The sequence below is a fragment of the Nannospalax galili genome, unplaced genomic scaffold (assembly GCF_000622305.1).
Source record: "Nannospalax galili isolate Female #2095 unplaced genomic scaffold, S.galili_v1.0 scaffold1485, whole genome shotgun sequence".
In the NCBI taxonomy this organism is placed as follows: domain Eukaryota; kingdom Metazoa; phylum Chordata; class Mammalia; order Rodentia; family Spalacidae; genus Nannospalax; species Nannospalax galili.
Window position 1 is genome coordinate 164,046 of NW_008353031.1, and position 19,924 is coordinate 183,969.

Genomic DNA, 19,924 nt, shown 5'->3' on the forward strand with positions numbered 1-19,924 from the left:
CTTTTTTGAAATTTTATTCCTCATCTATAAATGATGATTAGACTATTTTTGTCTAGTGATTTGTTTTAAAGCTTAAATGAAATAGGATAAATAATCCACTCCATGCTGTGAGAGCAAACATGTTTTATATATGTCCTAGCTATCATAGTGAACTAGAGACAGGAGAAAGAATCAGTTTTGAAGAGTCTCAAATGACAGGTGATGGACTGGATGAAGAGTGTTAACTGTAATTACAAGGTTGACACTACCATTTTAGATTTCACTGGATAAAAGTTGGATTAGCTTGTGGAAGTGAGCAAGTTATTAACTTGTGGGAGGAAAGTTATTAATTCAAAAGTATTATAAGGAAAATTAACAAGATTTATTAAATAATTATAGATAGAAAACAAGTGATACTTAGGGTCTGCTTCATCAGACTCCCCAGCAAAGGCAGCCTGAAACTGTTCAGTCAGTGTCTCAGACATTTTCACTGGATAAAAGTTGGATTAGCTTGTGGCAGTGAGCAAGTTATTAACTTGTGGGAGGAAAGTTATTAATTCAAAAGTATTATAAGGAAAATTAACAAGATTTATTAAATAATTATAGATAGAAAACAAGTGATACTTAGGGTCTGCTTCATCAGACTCCCCAGCAAAGGCAGCCTGAAACTGTTCAGTCAGTGTCTCAGACATTACCATTCACACCCTGTTTTCTCTTTTCTAGTATCATTATTAACTTTAGTCCTGAAATTCCTGCTTTAAGGGTTGTTTTTTCTAATATTCAATAAGAATAATATTTTAATGGAAATAAATGGATATTGGAACCATGGTTCTCAACCTTGAAGTCTCACATTCTTCCTGTAGTGGGCTGATGGTGAAGCATGGAGGACTTCCTGATGTTAGGCAGCAATTTCCACCTTCTCTGAGTGACTGCATTCCTCACAACCCCCTCCCCTGAGGTCTCTGGTTGTGCCTCTGTGTTGGACTTATATTGGGGACAGAGGAGATTTCTGTTATTTACACCTTCTAGTCTTGGGAGGACTGATTCTCAGGAATGAACTTGCCACTTCCCTTCATGACCAGCTATGATCTTGACTCCACACATGGTCATGGGTACCCAGGCCTCAACGTTGAACCCTTCCAATTCCCAGGCACCAAGGGTTTTTCCATCATTTTTCTGTCACTCTACTACAGCCCCAATGTACCTTCACCTGTGCCCTATAGAAACTGTAAATCATGTAACTGAACTTCTAGAGACAAAAATCAGAGTCAGGGAAGTTAAAAATAAAATAATTAAATAAAAAGATAAACATTAAACAAACAAAAAGAATTAAATGGATAGTTATGACTTTTTATAATTTATATCATCTTATTCATTTAAGTTACTAAAACACTATGGAACATGCTTACCCCAATCAGTGTTCCTAATTTAAATTGAAAATTGGACATCACCATCATTATTTGATAAGATTAAGGACCTTGAGTTTAAACAGGGCTTTAGTTACTTAGACTGAAATGCAGTTGTTTTATTAAATAAGCTCTGAATCCAAATAATGTAACTTCTACTGCTCAGAGCTCAATTTAAAGAGCTACACAACAGTTAATGAAGTATTTGTCTTGGCATTCACTCCATAACTAATCTAGATGTTGTGTCAATCATTTTGATAGGTATTCTTTCCCATTCACATGCCTACTGTGCACCATTAATCTATTTTCAGTCCAAAATATTCTAATTTATAATCTTTCAGGTATATAAAGAAATTATATTGGAGTCTTTTGTTTCCAACACTAGGTTTATCATTGTATCAATCATCAAATGTTATATTTATGTTAATAGCCATATCTATATTCCCATATCTACTACATGAACTTATGTAGGCAAAACAGAATAATTTAAGATGAAAATGAAGAAAATGGTTTGCATTTCTCAGCAGTTCTTAATTTTGTCTTGGCATTTGCAAAGGTGAGTTTCCTGTAGCTATGAACTTACTTCCTTACTATGAGTCACCTGTCAAACCATGGTAAAGCCAAAACTCAGAAATTTGATGCTCAAGATCAGGAAGTTTGGCTTTGTTTTGTTTCCCCAGTGACTGGGGATAAACTTTGGTCCTGATATATGCTGGATGAATGTTCTGTTACTTAGCTACACTCATAAGTCTCTTTGGAACTCTGGAACTGAGATTGGAACACTCGTTTTTTGCACTGTGGCTGAGATATAAACAGAGATGACACACTCCTGGAAACATTCCCAGTGGAGAGAGGCAGGAATAAAAATGCACAAACAGAAGAGAAGCCTGAATATTGTCCTGTGCCTAGATTCTAGTCTTGCTCTAGCTCATTGTCTCCTGGGGATTTGAATATACCTTCAAAGGATTTATGGTAACTTTAGGTTTAAACACTTTTTGTTGTTTGCAGGCAAATGTTTTTCCCAACTCATAACAACACATTTTATACATGACACCATATTCATTAGGTATCTTTCAATAAATTGTTTTAGTTAGAATTATATAACTTTCTATCGTGATAACTTTACACAAAGTTAGTGAACATATTAAGTATTTATGTTTTTAACTATGTATATCAACCATATGTAGGTAAAAAAGTTCATGTCCTTAATCTATATGGTAAATGTTTTAGTAGACACTGCAACAATTATAATACTATTAAAATACATTTATCTTTATAAAATATAATAACCTAGTATATATTCATCAGCTAAATAATAGATATTCAAGGTTATGTTAATTTTGTGATAGTTTTCAATGATTGTAATACTAAAATTTTGTAAATCGAGAGATAATGATTTCATTCCTTTTGTTGCATTACTCATCTAAACTCAACCATTTCCTTTCCATTGCCTCAAATGATATTTGAAAAAGGACTCATAATTTTTAGAAAACCAGGTTGATTTAATGCACAGATAATAACATTGATATTTTATGTTCACTGTCACCAACTTCATCTGTGATCAAAACAAGTCACATTCTGTTTCAGTTTCTTCATCCCTTTGATGAGGGCAACTAACACTGTGCAACTAGTGGCCCATCTGTCTGCATTCAGATCAATTGCTTGTGGGAGACAGGCTTGAGCCTAGGGTGAAAGTCTTATTGACAGCCATACAGCAGGCCTGAAGCAACAGCCCAACTGCTGGAGCCACAAGGAATGCCTTGTGACATTTTGCTCCCATTGGCAGATCATGAGACTGATGCCTGGAGCTCGCCACTCACTAATCACCACCTTTGGGTACCTCACCTTTAAACTACTTACTGTACTGTGCACCACCCTTGGATACCTCACCTTTAAACTACTTGCTGTGCCGTGATTGGACCACTACCCCTATATAAGCTTGTGCCTTCCTGCAATAAACCAGATCTGTGTCACTGAACCTGGTCTCCTGTGTCTGAATGCAGCTCCGCTGACACAGTCTCCTCACCAGCCCTGGGGTCTGGACCGGATGACTGATCAGGGGAACTAAGAGAGCAGGAGAGAGGCCATAGCCGGAGGAGAGCAGCCACTTGACGACCACAATTGCTACAACTTTTTATAGAGCTATGAATCAACAATTCTCTAAAACATTGATATAATAAAGATAGAAACATGCTTTTAAAGATTCGTATTATCTGGACCAGATGAAAGCAATCAAGAAGAATGGAAAACACTAGAATCAATGTTCATACTGTGTTTGAACTGTAAATAAATGGAACTATTTTTAGTGACAAAAATATGGCACTTTAGATGAGCCTTTCCTTTAGAAATGGATGTTCTTTAGGTTCACAGTGAATTTCACCCAGAATAGCACAATTTAGAAAACCCTTCAAAAGAAAGCAATAGAGTAATGTGTAAATTGCCTATTTCCTTTAGGAATCAGTATGCACTTTGGCTCCCCTCAGACTCGTATAGGGAAAATTTGCTGAATCTGCGCATAAAATCTAAATTGGAAAAGGGAGAGAGAAATTCTGCTACACATGACCAGGCATGCTAAATAATTCTTATACAACAATCCAACCATATGTTATATAATAATAGGTTATGAATAGGTTGCTTTTTCAGAAATTTCCCATGAAATAATTCCCTTATTGAATAAGAAGGTTTTAGATGTTTATAGTAGCATACACATTTAATTCCAGCACTCAGGAGGCAGAGGCAGATAGTCAGATAGATTTCTGTGAGTTTGAGGCCAGAATGGCCTATATAGCAAGTTCCAGGCCAGGTGAGGCTACAGAGAGACACCGTCTTTAAAAAGAAAAAGAAAAGAAAAATATAAAACTCCTCTCCCTTAATCATTCATTCCACCTCTCCTCGCCACCCTCATGTCTTCCTGTATAACTGATTCCCTCGCTTACTTTTACTATCTACTCCTTTCTTTACTGATCACAGATTACCTAATGCTCAGGGCTATCATCAGGTTTTCTTTTATCTTATTCTCATGTTCAGTTAGTCTATTATCTAGAAGTATCATTTTCCCCTAATTTCCTTTAATCTCCCTTGTTTAATACAAATACCTTTTTACATGTGTTCATGAATGCAATGAAAAAACTGTAAGCTCATAAACCAAAAGATGATTTTGATCAATTTTTATGCTAAATGGAAATATCTACTTAAAGTCTTCTGTTGAGCCCTGCATGGTAGCACATGTCTGCAATCCTATACATGGAAGTCTGAAAAGAGTAAAGTGAGTCTGAGGTCAGTCTGGGCTATATACAATAACCTTTTCTCAAAAATTGGAAGAAAATCATAGGTGTACAAGTATCTCTGTGGTATGTTGACTTAGACTTCTTTTAGGATACACACAGAGCAGTACAGCTGGATCATACGGCAGCTCCACTTTTAATGCTTTGAGGAACCCTTACACTGGTTTCCATTCCCAATTTGCATTCTCACCCACAGTGACTATGGATTTGTGATAGATAGCTTTAATGTCAACTTGACACACCTGGGTTAAGGGAGCTTCAATTGGGGAATTTCCTTCATTGGACTGGCCCATGGCCATGGCCATGGAGAATCTTCTTGATTGATGAGTGATGTGGGAGGGCCCAGCCCACTGTGGGTGGTGCCACCCTTGGGCAGGTGGGCCTGTGTTGCATAAGAAAGCAGGCTGAGTAGGGGCCAGGGGAGCAAGCCAGTAAGCAGTGTTCCTCCATGGCCTGTGCTCCAGCGGCTGCCTCCAGGTTCCTGCCCTAAGTTCCTACCTTTGGCTCCCTGATGAACTGTGACCCAGGAGATGTAAAATAAACACTTTCCTCCCCAAGTTGGTAATGGTCAGAGTGTTTTGTCACAGCAATGAAGGAACAAACTAGGCCAGGATTCTTCTTTCCCACATTCTTTCTAGCATTTGTTCTTTATTTTCATGATGATAGTCACTCTGAGTGGGGTGAGATAGAAGATTAGTTTTGATTTGAATTTCCCTGATGGCTAAGAATGTTGAACACTTTCTGAATACATATATTGGCCATTTGTATTTCTTACTATTCAATTTACTGGCTCATTCAGCTGCAAAAAAAATAATCATGAAATCATCAAATGCCAATAGCGCCTCAGCTAGGGATAGATCTTCATGCCTACCTCCCCTCCTCTATGCTAGGATTATGTCTGGTTTAAGCAGATCTCAAGCATGCTTTCACAGCGCTGTGATTTCATGTGTGCAGTTGCTTGCTGACTGAAAAAAAAAAAAGGTTCCATGTAGTTTCCCACCATATCTGGCTCTTACAGTCTTTCTGTTCCTTCTGCAAAGATTCCCAAGTTTTGGGAGAAGAGGTATGATAGACATCAATTGCATCTGGGAAAGGAAGAGTCAGCTTTCTTTAAAGGTGTGTCCCCTGGTGGGATGACCACAACCCAGAACAGATTGTACATCCAAGAGTATTTGGCCAACACAAACTGATTTTGATAAAGAAGGAAAAAGATAGGTACATGAAGCTGGCTGAGAGATATGGGGTGAATATCTAGGGGCAGGGGTATTTTCAAAATGCATTGTATGATGTTCTCAAAGAATAAATACAAATATTTTCTTGGTGTTTTTAAGACAGGGTCACCCTGTAGACCCCGCTGGCATGGAATTCACAGGCTGGCCTTGAACTCACAGAGATCCGTCTGCCTCTGCCTCCCGAGTGCTGGTACTAAAGACATGGGCCACCATGCCTGGCAATGCAAACATTTTTAAAAGTAAAATTATGACATTTGCAGGAAATGAATAGAACTGTAAATTACTACATTAGGAAAAATAAGTCCAACTCAGACAAATACTTATGTTTTATTTACTGTGTGGACTGTAGAATTTAGTATATGCACATATATAATAGAACATATATGCTGTGTGTACCATGAAAGCAAAAGGAGGACTCTGGAGGAAGGAAGGAAAGTGTCAAGAGGGGGAAGAACATCCCGATAGGGTGGTAGGGGCTGTGAATAAAAAATAAATGAAATAATATGTTCAGGAAACTGTCACAGTCAGACCCCTTCTGTGTATGCTACCTGAAAATTTATAATAAAATAGTACCTACTTGAAATCCAAATGTATTGTTCTGAGATCCATGCCTTGGTACACCAGGGTTTTCACAGGAGGTCCGAGTGGGTTCTGAAATAAAGATTTCAAAACATGATATTTAAAACATTATAGTATGTTTCTCTGATGTAAAAGTTTTTAATAATCTGGGATTTAGTAAAAGAGTCTTGGTTAACAGCCATGAATGTGAATCTAATAGCATCTCCTTTCAGTCAGCAGTATGCTAATATTAAAGCAAGAAATTCATATTGCAGCTGAAGATGTAGCTCAGTGCTTAAGAGTTCTTACTGCTCTTGCAAAACTTCCAAGTTCAGTTCCCAGCTCCCACATCATATAGCTCACAACCACCTGTAACGCCGGCTCTATGGAATCTGAAGGCCCTGATTTCAAAGAGAACTTGGTGTCATGTGCACTATACCCACATACAGATAGACACACATAATTAAAAATAAAATAAATCTTTAAAAAATAAATTCAGGTCGACTTCATTTGTATGTATTACACAGTTCTTGAACTCTGAACCTTTCCTATAGTTATACAACTACATCTGTAAGTACAAACTAAAGAAAAATTCAAGCTATCAAAAAAAGTTCATGTGTATGAAACACTTGATCAAGAAATTTGCTAAGTTATGGTTTCAGGTGGGGTAATATTCCCTTAAAGAAGTAAAAGTTATTCCTGAGAACAGGATGTAATAACTTGGATTTCAATGATACTTATATGGAATTTATGCTCGAGAGTTGTAGGCTAGTCACTTATAAGATTTTTGTTTTCATGGAAGTCCATTGGGTAAGTTTCTCAAGTGTGGAATTTAACATTAGGATTAATTATGAAATACACTTAGAGTCAATGTGTTTTAGAGCATGTTTCACTTCATAAGAACATTCTTTATTAATTATAAAAAGTAAATAAATGTTAATATTTAGTATTTCACAATAATACTTTTATTCTGAAAGGTTTCTTTTTCCAGTTTATTTATATATGACAAAACTATTTCAAGTGTGTCTTCCAACAGTTTAAAACATTAAAAATTATACATACTTTATAAAGCTTCTGTATTTTGCTTTTCACATTTAGCAGCTACAGTTTTTCAGAATAGGACAATCATTAAATGGCACTGCACGTATTCTGAAACTGCAGTGCTTAACCAGCTGTATCAACATTACCTATGCAGTGAGGAGAGGAACCACTCCAAGTGCCATCAGCTTGGCACAACCTGGTGCTTGATCCCACTAAGATGAAAGGAGAACTGCAGCTGAACGAAACCTCGGACTGATATATAAAGCTTTTGCCTTCTCGTTTTCCGTGGGAAGGTATACCAGGGTCACCACAAAACTTTGCTAGAAGTTGAAACGGGGACACTTATCACAAATTTATCAGATTAAATAGTTTATAAAAATCATGAAAATTTACCAGAATATTGCACTCATCTGACATAATATCCATGATAATCTATCGCAGTGAAAAATTCTGCTTTCTTTCTGGCTTCTGTGTACAAAATCGATGAATAAAAACTTAGTACTTATATTAGTCTAATACATTCTGTTTAGGACACTACCTTTCTAAACTCAGGATGTTTTCCATTTCTTTTGTTTTAAATTTATCAGAATCAAGACTTCTCTATGCACATGTAGTAAAGTTCGAATCTATCCTTGAGAAGGCTGTGACTCCCTTGACACTGAACAGTCAGAATAATGATCCATTCACAGAGCAGCCTTCACTGCCCTTTCACATACTCACATACATGCATACACACGTCATGTGCATACAGATATTTTTCTCTGTTTATTGTGCTCTGAACACTTGAGATGCATATCCCAATATTATTTTTCTTCTTTTTTCGAATTTTGTTTATTTTGACATTTTTATTTTCAACACATATTTAGCAGGGCTTTTACTGGGCTGTATTTAAAGTTTTTTTATATTTTTAGTTGTTACCCCATTTCATACAGTCATCTATCTGTATTCAGTATTTTCCATTTAAGATCAATAGTTTTTGTTTCCTTGCTGCCTTTTATTCATTACTTATTTTAAATAGATTTTATTGAATTTTTCTTTGACAATTTCATAAATGTATAAAGCACATTCTAATTATTGTAACTCCTCACTCTCTATGAGCCTTCCATCAGTATTGATCACTTTTTCCCTCCTACTAGCCCCTTTCTCACATTCATTTGTTGCTTTGGTTAACTTGTTCAGATTTTAAATCTTAATTTGAGACCCACTGAGTTTAATCAGGAATGTGTGTGACCATAGTTTTGTAACTATCTATTGTAAACTGATAAGCTCCTCAATGGTTAGACAACTGAAGATAATGACTTTGCCCCAGAATCCATCAGTAGCCAATAGTTCAACAGGGAGGAATAGAACCCTCTCCCAACCCATGATTATTGATAGGTCCCATCTTATACAGCTGTACATATTCTAATAGCTTAGTGGCTTTTACTTCAAAATTTTGATAAAACATTTAACAGAAAATCAGGTTAACCTCTTTTAACAAATCCAAAACTTCATAACATGAAGGAATTTCAAGGCTCTACAATAACCAGTGAAGATATTATCTTTATAGGATGTGCTAGATAGCTTTAGTGTCACCTTGATACACCTGGGTTGAGGGAGCCTCAATCGGGGAATTGCCTCTATTGGACTGGCCTGTGGCCATGTCTGAAAGGCATCTTCTTGATGAGTGATGAGGGAGGTCCCAGCCCACTGTGGGTGGTGCCACCCCTGGGCAGGTGGACCTGTGTTGCATAAGAAAGCAGGCTGAGCAGGGTCCAAGGGAACAAGCCAGTAAGCAGCATTCCTCCATGGCCTGTGCTCCAGCTCCTGCTTCCAGGTTCCTGCCCTAAGTTCCTACCTTGGGCTCCCTGATGAACTATGACCTGGGAGATGTAAGCTAAATAAACCCTTTCCTCCCCAAGTTGGTATTGGTCAGAGTATTTTGTCACAGCAATGAAGAACAAACTAGGACATAGGATTATAGGACTTCCAAACAAAATGATTACATAACTCCCTTCAAAAGATATGTATTTGGTAAGACAAATATTATTCCACATGGTTTAAATACGAGATTATCAGTAGACATACTCAAGAAGATGCCTATTTTCATGAAGTTGGTGTATTTGTGAGTGAAGCAAACAACAATTACCATAATGAATAAGTAAAGAAACAAAAGTAATATATGGAAAAGCAGTCAGTCCTATGTTGAAAAATAGTTGAAAGGAAGGATATAAAGTCTGCATATGTATATGTGGCTAGCAAGAGATAGATATGGATTTTATATACAACAAAGACATATCTTGCTGGGAAGAGAGATGAAGGAAGCAACATTTAGCCTTGTTCATATTTCACATGAAAAATTCCATAGAGAGGAAGCATCAAGGCCACAGCCTGTGCAGGATCAGATCCCACATGCTGCAGCATGAAGGAGGCAAGCGTGACCTGCTCAGCATGAGCCTGTAGAAGGCTTGGGATGAATCCAAATAGCCTCAGATCTACTAGGCAATCCAGGCAGATTTTCCTATATGTAATACCTTCGTTTTTATCAAAGTGAAACTGCTTAACTTGCAATTTATTACATTAACTATTGTGAAGTGTGTTCAGCTTTTAAATATGAAGATTTAAAACCAGAAAGTCTATTTACCTGTAAATGACACAAATAGCAACTTTAAGTAGGTGGTGTAGGTTGGGTTACTATTGAATACATCATTCAAATGAAGACACACTTAGATGTGACTAGGATGGAGCTAACTAGACAGGATACCTTCCAAGAAGAAAAAGGAAAAAAAGAGGGATGCCCCAGACAACAGCAATGCATGCTTGTCCACACTATGGAACACTTTTAAATTGAAACTTCTTTTAAATTGATGACTTAAGTATAAACCTCAATTTTCAAAATTATTTTAATACTTCATTTACCTCTGAAAATGTTTTTAAAATAATAGAGAGCAGAAAGACTGTAGGAGCCAGGAGCAGTGCCTGAACATAGGGAAACAGAAGTTTTGAGGCCTCTGGAAACTTGCTCATGTGAACTTACAGTAGTGCTGACAGCATGCACAAGACCCACACAAACTCAATCAAACAAAAACCCAGCATGGAACTGGGGAAAATGCAGCATGCCCCAATCCTAGTCCAGGAACTATTGGCAACTGATTACTGTTGAATGAGGGAGAATTGATTTTCTTTAAGGGAATGACTGCAGATAGGCTGACTAGACTCCAGTGGATGAACTTGAACCTAGGGACATCTGGACATAAAAGCTTGACTTCATAGGCTTTAACATATATGACAGAATGCATGAAATCTGGTGGGGAGGCTATGGAGGGTAATGATTGGGGAGGGTATCTAAATATAATTAAGATTATTGTATAAAATGCACAAAACTTAAATAAAATATGCATTAAAAATGTGAGCAATAATTTAATATTAAATAAAATAGAGAAAAATTTTCAGAATTCAGTAATAAGATAAAGTAACATGATAACATTTGAATTACTGTTTTGTTTTTATTTTCAACATCCTGTACATATTGTTACCCTGAGTGCCACCTGGCACCCAAGCACTTCTGATGGTATCACCTTCAACCCTAAATGCAACAGTCCTCATCTTTTCAGACTTTAAAATCTGTGTTTTAAGTCCAAATGTTTGCACAGCTAATATCATCAATGGGCATTTCAGCTTGAGCAATCATTGTTTTTATAGCAATTTCTGAAGTGATTCATTCCTTGTAAAATCTGATCTTTATTTAACCGAAAACAAAGGAGGGAAACATGTCTACAAAATATCCTCAATTTCTTGGGGGTGTCATTCCATTTGTTTCTACCCAAGATTTTCATGCAGTGAACCAAATCTCTGTTGATATTGGGTTTAGAATTTAAGACATACAAATCAATGCAGTTCCCAAGGAGACGAGTTTTAAAACAAAAAGGAAGTACTCTTTACAGTTAAATTTATAGCATTGCTATAATTAGTGAATTTGGCTGCTCAGTAGATACAAACTCTCCTGTATAATAGTTGCATGATCTCAGGTTACATATAAGAACTAGTTGCTCCCTTAATGGTGAGAGAATTATTTAGCGTTTGCACAATCTAACTTCCTTCTCTGAGCTTATTTTTCAGCATGTATTAAGATGTTTCGACTGAATATATGTACTGAAGAAATTTGTTATGTGCAGGAAATATTATATATATATATATATAAAGGAATTATGTTAGCCCTGTTATATTTGAATGGCTATAATTTACACATCTATATATATATAAGTATGTATGATTATTATCATTTTTATTTTAATAAAACCAAAATTAAAAATCACCAAATCAATGAAACTTGCTATGCTAGGCAGGTTCTATACAACCGACAACCTAATCATGTCCTCCTCACATTAAGATAAAAAAAAATTTGAAATTTTTTTTAGTCTTATGAAAGCTGGTGAAGAGATTTATCCTTTTAATACTCTTTTAACTATCTAACCTGGAGTAGCTTTGCTGTGTTAAAAGCACATTGTTGTTTTTTCTAAGAGGATGCTTAGTGTGATTCTAAATTTTAGGGTCAAGTTCATATTCCATCAACACTGAGCGATTCAATAAATCATATTACCTAGGAGTACCTTTGAATATTATTTAAGTTCAAGTCTAACAGAACACAACAGTAAGAATAAGTTGGTAATTATTCAAGTTTCTTTAAAAAATACTTTATTATTTTATTTTATGTATATGAGTATATTGGCTGCATGTATGTAAGTGCCCATGGAAGTCAGAGGAGGGCTTCAGATTCTCCGGAACTGGAGTTATGGATGGTTGTTACTGCCACGTGGCTGCGGGGATTTGAACCCAGGTCTTACCCAAGAACAGCTAGTGCTCTTACCCACTGAGCCATCTCTCTAGCCCCTTATCCCACATTCTTAATCCAGTTGGTTAGTAATGATTCTCTAGAGGGTCTATACCTTAGGCAGTAATGTTTTAAGGTGGAACCTGTATCTAACATTGATAAAAGGCCTAGAAACTTGTGGCTAGACAGGACACAGAACACAGGAAAGAGTCCAGTACTACTATTCTGCTAAATAAATATAGTATTAAACCAACTCCTAATGACTTATTGTTACTCCCATAAACTAATACATTTCTCAACTCTCACCACAGAAACTTCTTTAGGCAATAGATGGTGATTAACACAGAGACCCACAACTGGCCAACATGCAGAAAATAAGAGGCTGCTGACTGCCTGTACCTAAATATGACACCTACACCAAACTTCTGCCTTCAAGGGCTTAAGGATCATTGGGGAAGAAGGGACAGGTTTTAAAATTCAGAGGTGATACATGACACAAGCAGTCTTCCAGATAGCTGGGAAACTCATGAACTCACAGCAATGGTGACAGTATGTACAAGTTCCACTTAAGGTCAATCCAGATAAAATCCCATCACAGACTTGGGGAAGATGGTAAGAAACTCCAACCCTACCTGAGGAACTATTGGCAACTGATGGCTGATGGGATGGGGAGAGTCACTCTCTGTTAAGGGTATGACTCTTGGTGGGTTAACCAGGCTCTAGTGGATAGATTCACGCAGAAGGGCATTTGGAGCCACAAATTTTACTCTATAGGTATATAAATGTACATGAAGTTGAGCAGAGTATAGCAAGGAAAGGCGAGGTTAGGGGAGGTGATCTAAATAAGATAAAAACATATTATAAGGCCAGGCGTGGTGGTGCATGCCTTTAATCTCAGCACTCGGGAGGCAGAGGCAGGCAGAATCTCTGTGAAGTCAAGGCCAGCCTGGTCTACACAGTGAGTTCCAGGCCAGCTGGGGCTACAGGGAGACCTGGTCTCAAAAAGACCAATAAAAAAGAAATAAATTATATGAAATTTGCAAAAAAAAGTAAAAACAAAAATAAGAAAAAAGTTGCATACATTTTTATTTAAATACAGTAGTTTATTTATTTTTTTACTGGTCTTTTTGAGACAGGGTCTCCCTGTAGCCCCAGCTGGCCTGGAACTGACTGTGTAGACCAGGCTGGCCTTGAACTCACAGGGATCCGCCTGCCTCTGCCTCTGCCTCTGCCTCTCAAGGATTAAAGGCGTGCACCACCACACCCAGCTAGTTTAATATTTTGAGTCAAACCAGAAAGGACATAATGACTAGATTCCATGAAAAGCAGCTGTGCTGATAAAAACTGAATTTAAAAAAATTAATCAGACATTTTCAGGGAATTTAACCACTTCAGATACGATCTGGCAAATTTGAAGTTTAAGTAACTAATGTTACTTTAGAACATCATTGTAAGTATGGAAATTATACTTACGTAAGCACTGTGGTACTTCACCACTCCAGGTTCCGTTGCCTACACAGGTCAAAACAGCAGGAAAGGATAGCTCATACCCCGGAGAACAGATGTAGCTAATACTAAAGCCCCAATCGAAATTTGTTCCTTCCAGCCTTCCATTAGAGATCTGGGGAGGAGCTGGGCAGGTAACAGCTGCAATATATTAAAAGTAATTAGACAGCTGATGAAACAGCCTCTGTGAAAAAATGAATAAATAAATAAATAAATAAATAATAAATAAATAAATAAATATCATTAGGACCTACATGTGTCCTAATTTAACCTTTTGAAAGACTGCACCATGTGACATGCTTTATTTTCCTAGCAATCTTCTCCAAAGATTCCTGGAATTAAACCCTGGATAATGCTGCTTGTTCTTGTCAGCATGCCTATCTGTTACTAGAAATTCTTGGTACATTATAGCAAGCTCCCTGATATATTAAGGGGAGTCAGAGAAAGGGTGAGCTTCTATCTGGTATGCTGCAACTGATAAATTGCTTTACTTATATAAAATTATTTCTCAAAGACCTCGAGAGAGACTAAAAAGCTGGGTGCTTTGACTTTATTTAGTATGATCAGTGAAACAGAAATTTGGAAGCAGTTTTATATTTCTTAAAACATAGACCAACCATGTATCAGATTACAGTGTTCAAATCGGCTCCTGTAAACATGAAGATTCCACTGTTAAAAGCCTTTATTGGATTTGTAAATGTACTTTTAATTTTTAAAAGTTAATTTGTTTGAATTATTTTAAGATTTTCCCAATCAAAGTCATGATGGAAAATGTGTCAGATAGGAAAGGAAAAGATGGGTAGCCATTTCCAAGCCTAAAAATGATGTGTTTGTGTTATGATGACTAACAACACATGTGGACAAAGTTTTTGAGTTTGCTACTATTTCAGTTATCAGTATGAATATATGAATGTGCAAAACAACCTCTAAGATGAAACACCTATGTGTGGATCACTTTAATGAAATGCATATCGATTAATACAAATATGCAGGAAGTAAATGTAACTCCCAGTGATCTTATTCAGAAAATGCATAATCCAGGAAAAAGAAAAATGTATTATGATTACTAATTTTGTTAGAATATAACTCAGGTATGTATTAAGTAATGAACTCATAGACATATAAATGGATTCGTGAATAAGAAATCTTAATTATCAAAAATAAAGTTCTTATAAAACTATGAATAATGTGACTTTTTACCTGCATTATGCAAATAATCATAAAATATGAAATATTTTCAGTGAAAGAAGTATAAAATAGAAAATTTGTGCTTATATTAACAAAATAATCATTATATCCTTAGAAGAAACAGATTTTCCTTGAACTTAAAAAAATTAAAGTATCATAATTCAGACTAACTTTCTCAAGTTGAGATTTCCTTTTGCCATTTTTGAAGGACCCAAGTGGGTTGGAAAATTAAAGTTACAACTTGCTAAAGCCACATTCTTCTTCAAACATTCACCCATCAGTATAAGGAACAGTGGTGACCACATATCAGATTACATGATGTTTTTGTTCTTTTGCTGCATAGCTGCACATTGTCATTACAGCAGAGGAGCGTTACAATCAGAAGTAACACTTGATCCAAATACCATTTCAAAACATCCATATATTATAGTGAAATTTTAAAACAAACTTTTCAGCGCCAGAAAAAAAATGAAACCAAGAATAGAATATATCTTTAATTATACATTAAATTTGCATATAAAAATAAGAAAATGCACAGTGGTCATCACTTCACAGCGTTGCTGAAATCAGTACCATACCTCTACACGTTGGCATCATTCCATTCCACGTGCCATTAGTTGTACACGTCCTGACTCTAGAACCATTCAACTCCATGGTATAGCCTGGCTGGCACATGTAAGAAACATTTTGTCCAACCACAAAATCCTCTCCGTATCTCAGTCCATTGGCTGGTATACCTGGGTCTCCACAACTGATGACTATCAGTATCAGATGGGAAGAGCAGATGGTTAACATGGCCCATATTTAAAAGCAAGTAATAAGCATATGGCATACTTAACATATGTAGGGAAATAGTTGTCGTGCTCATTTGTAATCATAAAACATAAGCATTTTAAAACCACATACTGGCAGTTCTTTTTTAATAAGTTATTCACACTTGTACATAATGAATTTGGAACTAATCTACCCCTTCTTCTCTGCCCTCTAATTCCTCCCATATCTCCCCCAGTTTTTTTCTTCCCAGCTTCATGTGCTTTCTCCCTCTTTTAATTTAGTACCCACTGCATCCTTTGAGTGCTCCCAGTATATGTACTGATGTTGGAACATCTACCAGAGCCTGGGTAGCCTCTCATGGCCTTGCTAAATGTAGTCATCAACTGCCAATAGCTCCTCAGATAGGAATGGGACTGGAGATTCTCCCTCAACCACACAGTGATTTTTGGCTCTTTTAATCTTATTAAAGTAGTGTGCATTCAATCCTAACCTTATGAGTTCTATGTGTACATTGTTATGAATGCTGTGTATGTGCTTTAGAACTGTTATTTAAGACCTTGAAAAGGCTAAGTTAACATGCTATATTGACATAAGAAGGTGATGAACTTTTGACCTGAAACCATATAATGAAATCAGGTTGCAGAACCATCTAGATGGCTCAGTGGGTAAAAGCCCTTACTGCAGAGTCTGAGGACCTGAGTTCTAGCCCCAGAATTCAAATGTTGGAAGGACAGAATTGATTTTCTAAAGTCGACATAGCATGTGTGCGCCACCCTTACATATAAACAAATGAATAAATGTAATTTAAAAAATCAGATTTTAAAAATACCCAGTATCTGTGTTACTCTTTCTAGCCACTGAAACCCATTCCCATGTCTAAAGCAAATCATCAATGCAGGGGGACCACCACCCTTAAAAATTTGCAGCTTCGGGCTGGAGAGATGGCTCAGCAGTTAAGTACACTGAGTGTTCTTGCAGGAGACCCAGGTTCAAATCCCAGCACCCATATGGCAGCTAACAACTGTCCATAACTCCAGTCCCAGGGGATCCGACAACCTCTTCTGCACTCTGCAGGCATTGCACAACACGGGTGCACTTACATACATGCAGGCAATACATGCATACACATAAAATAAAAATAAAAAGTAAAATATTTTTTTAAAAAATTTGCAGCCTCCTTTGTAGAATGCATGTGCTATGTGGACTGTGGGAATTCCTTGCCAATCTAAAGCCTTGCTCAGTCTTGTATGATGTTGCAATCTTGGACACAGACCTTTCTTTGCTCTGCCACACACTTTCATGAACATAACTATTTTTTATTCTTTATATTTTCACTCACTCCCACAAGAGAATTGGACATTAGTATGGCATGGACCTCTGACTAGTGATGACACAGTTGGCCAGCTACATGAAAGGCCGTTCCACTGTAGGAACAGAAATAGGGAAGCCAGACAGAGACACAGGCACAGGCTAAGGAAATCTAATGGCCTAGACCAAAACCCAAGTATATGGGTCAAAGACACCAGCCTTCAGCTCATGCCCATTGCCGCAGTAAACTTCAGTGACAAAATACAAGTTAAAAATGGACAGGTCAGGAACTACAGTGTCAGTAAGAGACCTGAACCCTAAGCACAGGACCCTATTCAACACAGATTTTATAGCAGCTGCAGTTAGTGACCCTTGCCCACGCTCAATACACATATAATAATTTATTTTAAAACATCACAAAAAATTTCAAAAGAAGTTGAAATGGCTTAGAAATGTAGATAACAGAATTTAAGAATAAAGTATAACAAATATTATAAAGTAATTGAGGTTATAAACGTGTTCATTGTCTTGAAACACAGTATTTAAGCACGATTTGGGGAACGAATACATGAGTAGCTATTAGGCAGCTAAAAGAAAGGAAAATGTAGGTTATGGTTTTTGAATTTATAAAGATAAAAATCACATAGTGTGATTAACATGATTAGTTTACTGATTTCTTTTGTTTTTAACAATGCAAATACTTTCCCTAAATATGCTTGGATTCTTACACTCCCTTGGTCCTTCTCTTTCTCTCATTTTTCATTATTTCTCCCTTGTCCCTGAACAATTTTAAACAGAGTTTCCTTAATATCTAGATACTCCTTTAGATTCTCCAGATTACAGACTAAGAATGGATTAGAGCTAGACAGGCTGACCAGGCTCCAGTGGGTGAACGTGCACCAAGGGACATCTGGGTACACAAACTTGACTCGATAGGCCTTAACATATATGACAGAAGGCATGAAACCCTGTGGGGAGGGATATGGCAGGATGCAGATAGGAGATGGGGGTCTAAATATGATGAAGTTCTATTGTATGAAATACACAAAAATTTAACAAAAGTGTACATAAAAAGGAAACCCTAATATGTATTAAATTTTTGTTGAGAATGATTGTCAATATTCTTCTCATTTTATTCTATTCTGTTGAGCCTAAAAGATTGTAAGAATATTAATAATAGCATTTAAATTAAAGAATATTATTTAGGGCACCTCCACTGAGAATTCTTTGACCCTGCAAAATAGTTTATGGAATTCAAACTCATCAAGTCTAACCTAGATTCTATTTTTAAAGTCACATCTGTTAAATTTTTCTTCCTGCAATTATCAATAGAAAGAGAATTTTTGATGATGTAACTAAATTAGATAGGAGATATTTAATCCTGTGCATTACACAACATATGTTTTTATAGTTTCAAAACTTACAATCATATGAAAATGAATATAGAATTTACATGTATTTTACTGGATTTCAGTAGCCTATCTCTTACTTTGAACCTAGATTCTTAATGAGTAGAGAATATTAAAAAGAACTTCCATTAAGTCTTTTTTCTGGACAGGGACTTTTATAGATTTAATTAGAATTTTGGCAAGAAGAAACAGCTATGAGGTTCAGAGGGCACACGAGCTGGAGGCATCCACCAAAGGAGAGGGCAAAGGGTGCGCTTCACATAGGCACTGAGAATGAGCTGTGCACATTGTGGCTGAGGCATGAATGAAATGTCTGACAATAAAAGCTCAGAAGGGTTTGTTTGGTGGCTTCCTAGTGAAGCAAAGGCCAGTGGAAGAGACAGTTTCCAATAGCAACAGTCTTCATAAACAGCACCTGCTTGGCAAGTCAATTCATTCACTACCAGCTTGTTTTCAGCAACCAGAGGACACTGGGTCTTTGCAGTCAAAACCTAAGTACAGCCTTTCTTCAGGGCTTCACCTTAAATTTGGAGACATCAATACACTAGAATGGGTTTTGTGGTTTATTTGTAGGAAGTCAGCTAAAACCACCCAAATCCTTAAATACACACACACTAAAAGATTACAAGAATGATATTTTGTCTCTTTTCTATGGCTTTGTAGTCTTGGAGATTAGTGTAGTACAAGAGTCACCAAGGGAGAGTAAATATTTGTTCATAGAATAAATATGTGAATGCATTTTTGGAGCAATTAAATATGCTCTAAATCTTTAAAAAATACACAAATTGTTTTAAAGATTTGAAGGTGTTTTGTGTGGCGATTCTCACTGTTTTTCATGTAACTAATGCCCATTTGGTATGATTTTTGATAAATTTAAAAAGAGAATCTTTACACTAAAAATAAACTGTAATTATAGTAATTTAGTTGATTTTTGCCACTTAAAATCTTTCTTTTTAACTTCGTTTGTGAACATGATGATTAATTTTTAAATAAAATAAAATTCTGTCTCCCATAACTTAAACATAATGCATTTTTATGGAATATGTAATGAATATTTTTGCTAGAACACAGACCCAAGTAGCTGATTTTAATGTCAGTCTATTCCCCTACACAGATATACATGCAATGTGTCTTGTGTAACAAAACTGATGTTTGACTTATTCTGTTATTCTGTTGTTCACTATTTTAGACAGCACAGCAAACAGCATGTTTTCTGGACATTTATTAAACATCTGCTTTGCCAGGTTTCTTATGTTAACACCAGAATAGAGTTCTACTGTAGGAGAGAGAAAGAGGCTCCAGAAAGATGGTCCAACCTACCTCCCCATAATGCTTCTGAATTTATATAACCTCTCAATTTAAAAGTCAATTTCTTTTTCAGATCTCAGGAAAGAGAGAGCTCAACCTCAACTCAGACACTATTACCATT

General features: G+C 36.4%; 1 protein-coding gene across 1 annotated transcript in view; it reads right to left on the minus strand.

Moving 5' to 3' along the window:
* Nucleotides 1–19,924, minus strand: part of LOC103747790 (CUB and sushi domain-containing protein 3) — a 473,923-nt gene that overhangs the window by 24,572 nt on the left and 429,427 nt on the right. The window contains exons 45-48 of the mRNA XM_008850327.1: nucleotides 15,583–15,762; nucleotides 13,784–13,957; nucleotides 7,647–7,820; nucleotides 6,466–6,552 (exon numbers count right to left, since the gene is read on the minus strand). Of these exons, the coding sequence (XP_008848549.1) occupies nucleotides 6,466–6,552; nucleotides 7,647–7,820; nucleotides 13,784–13,957; nucleotides 15,583–15,762 (615 nt within the window). The remainder of the gene's footprint in view (nucleotides 1–6,465; nucleotides 6,553–7,646; nucleotides 7,821–13,783; nucleotides 13,958–15,582; nucleotides 15,763–19,924) is intronic.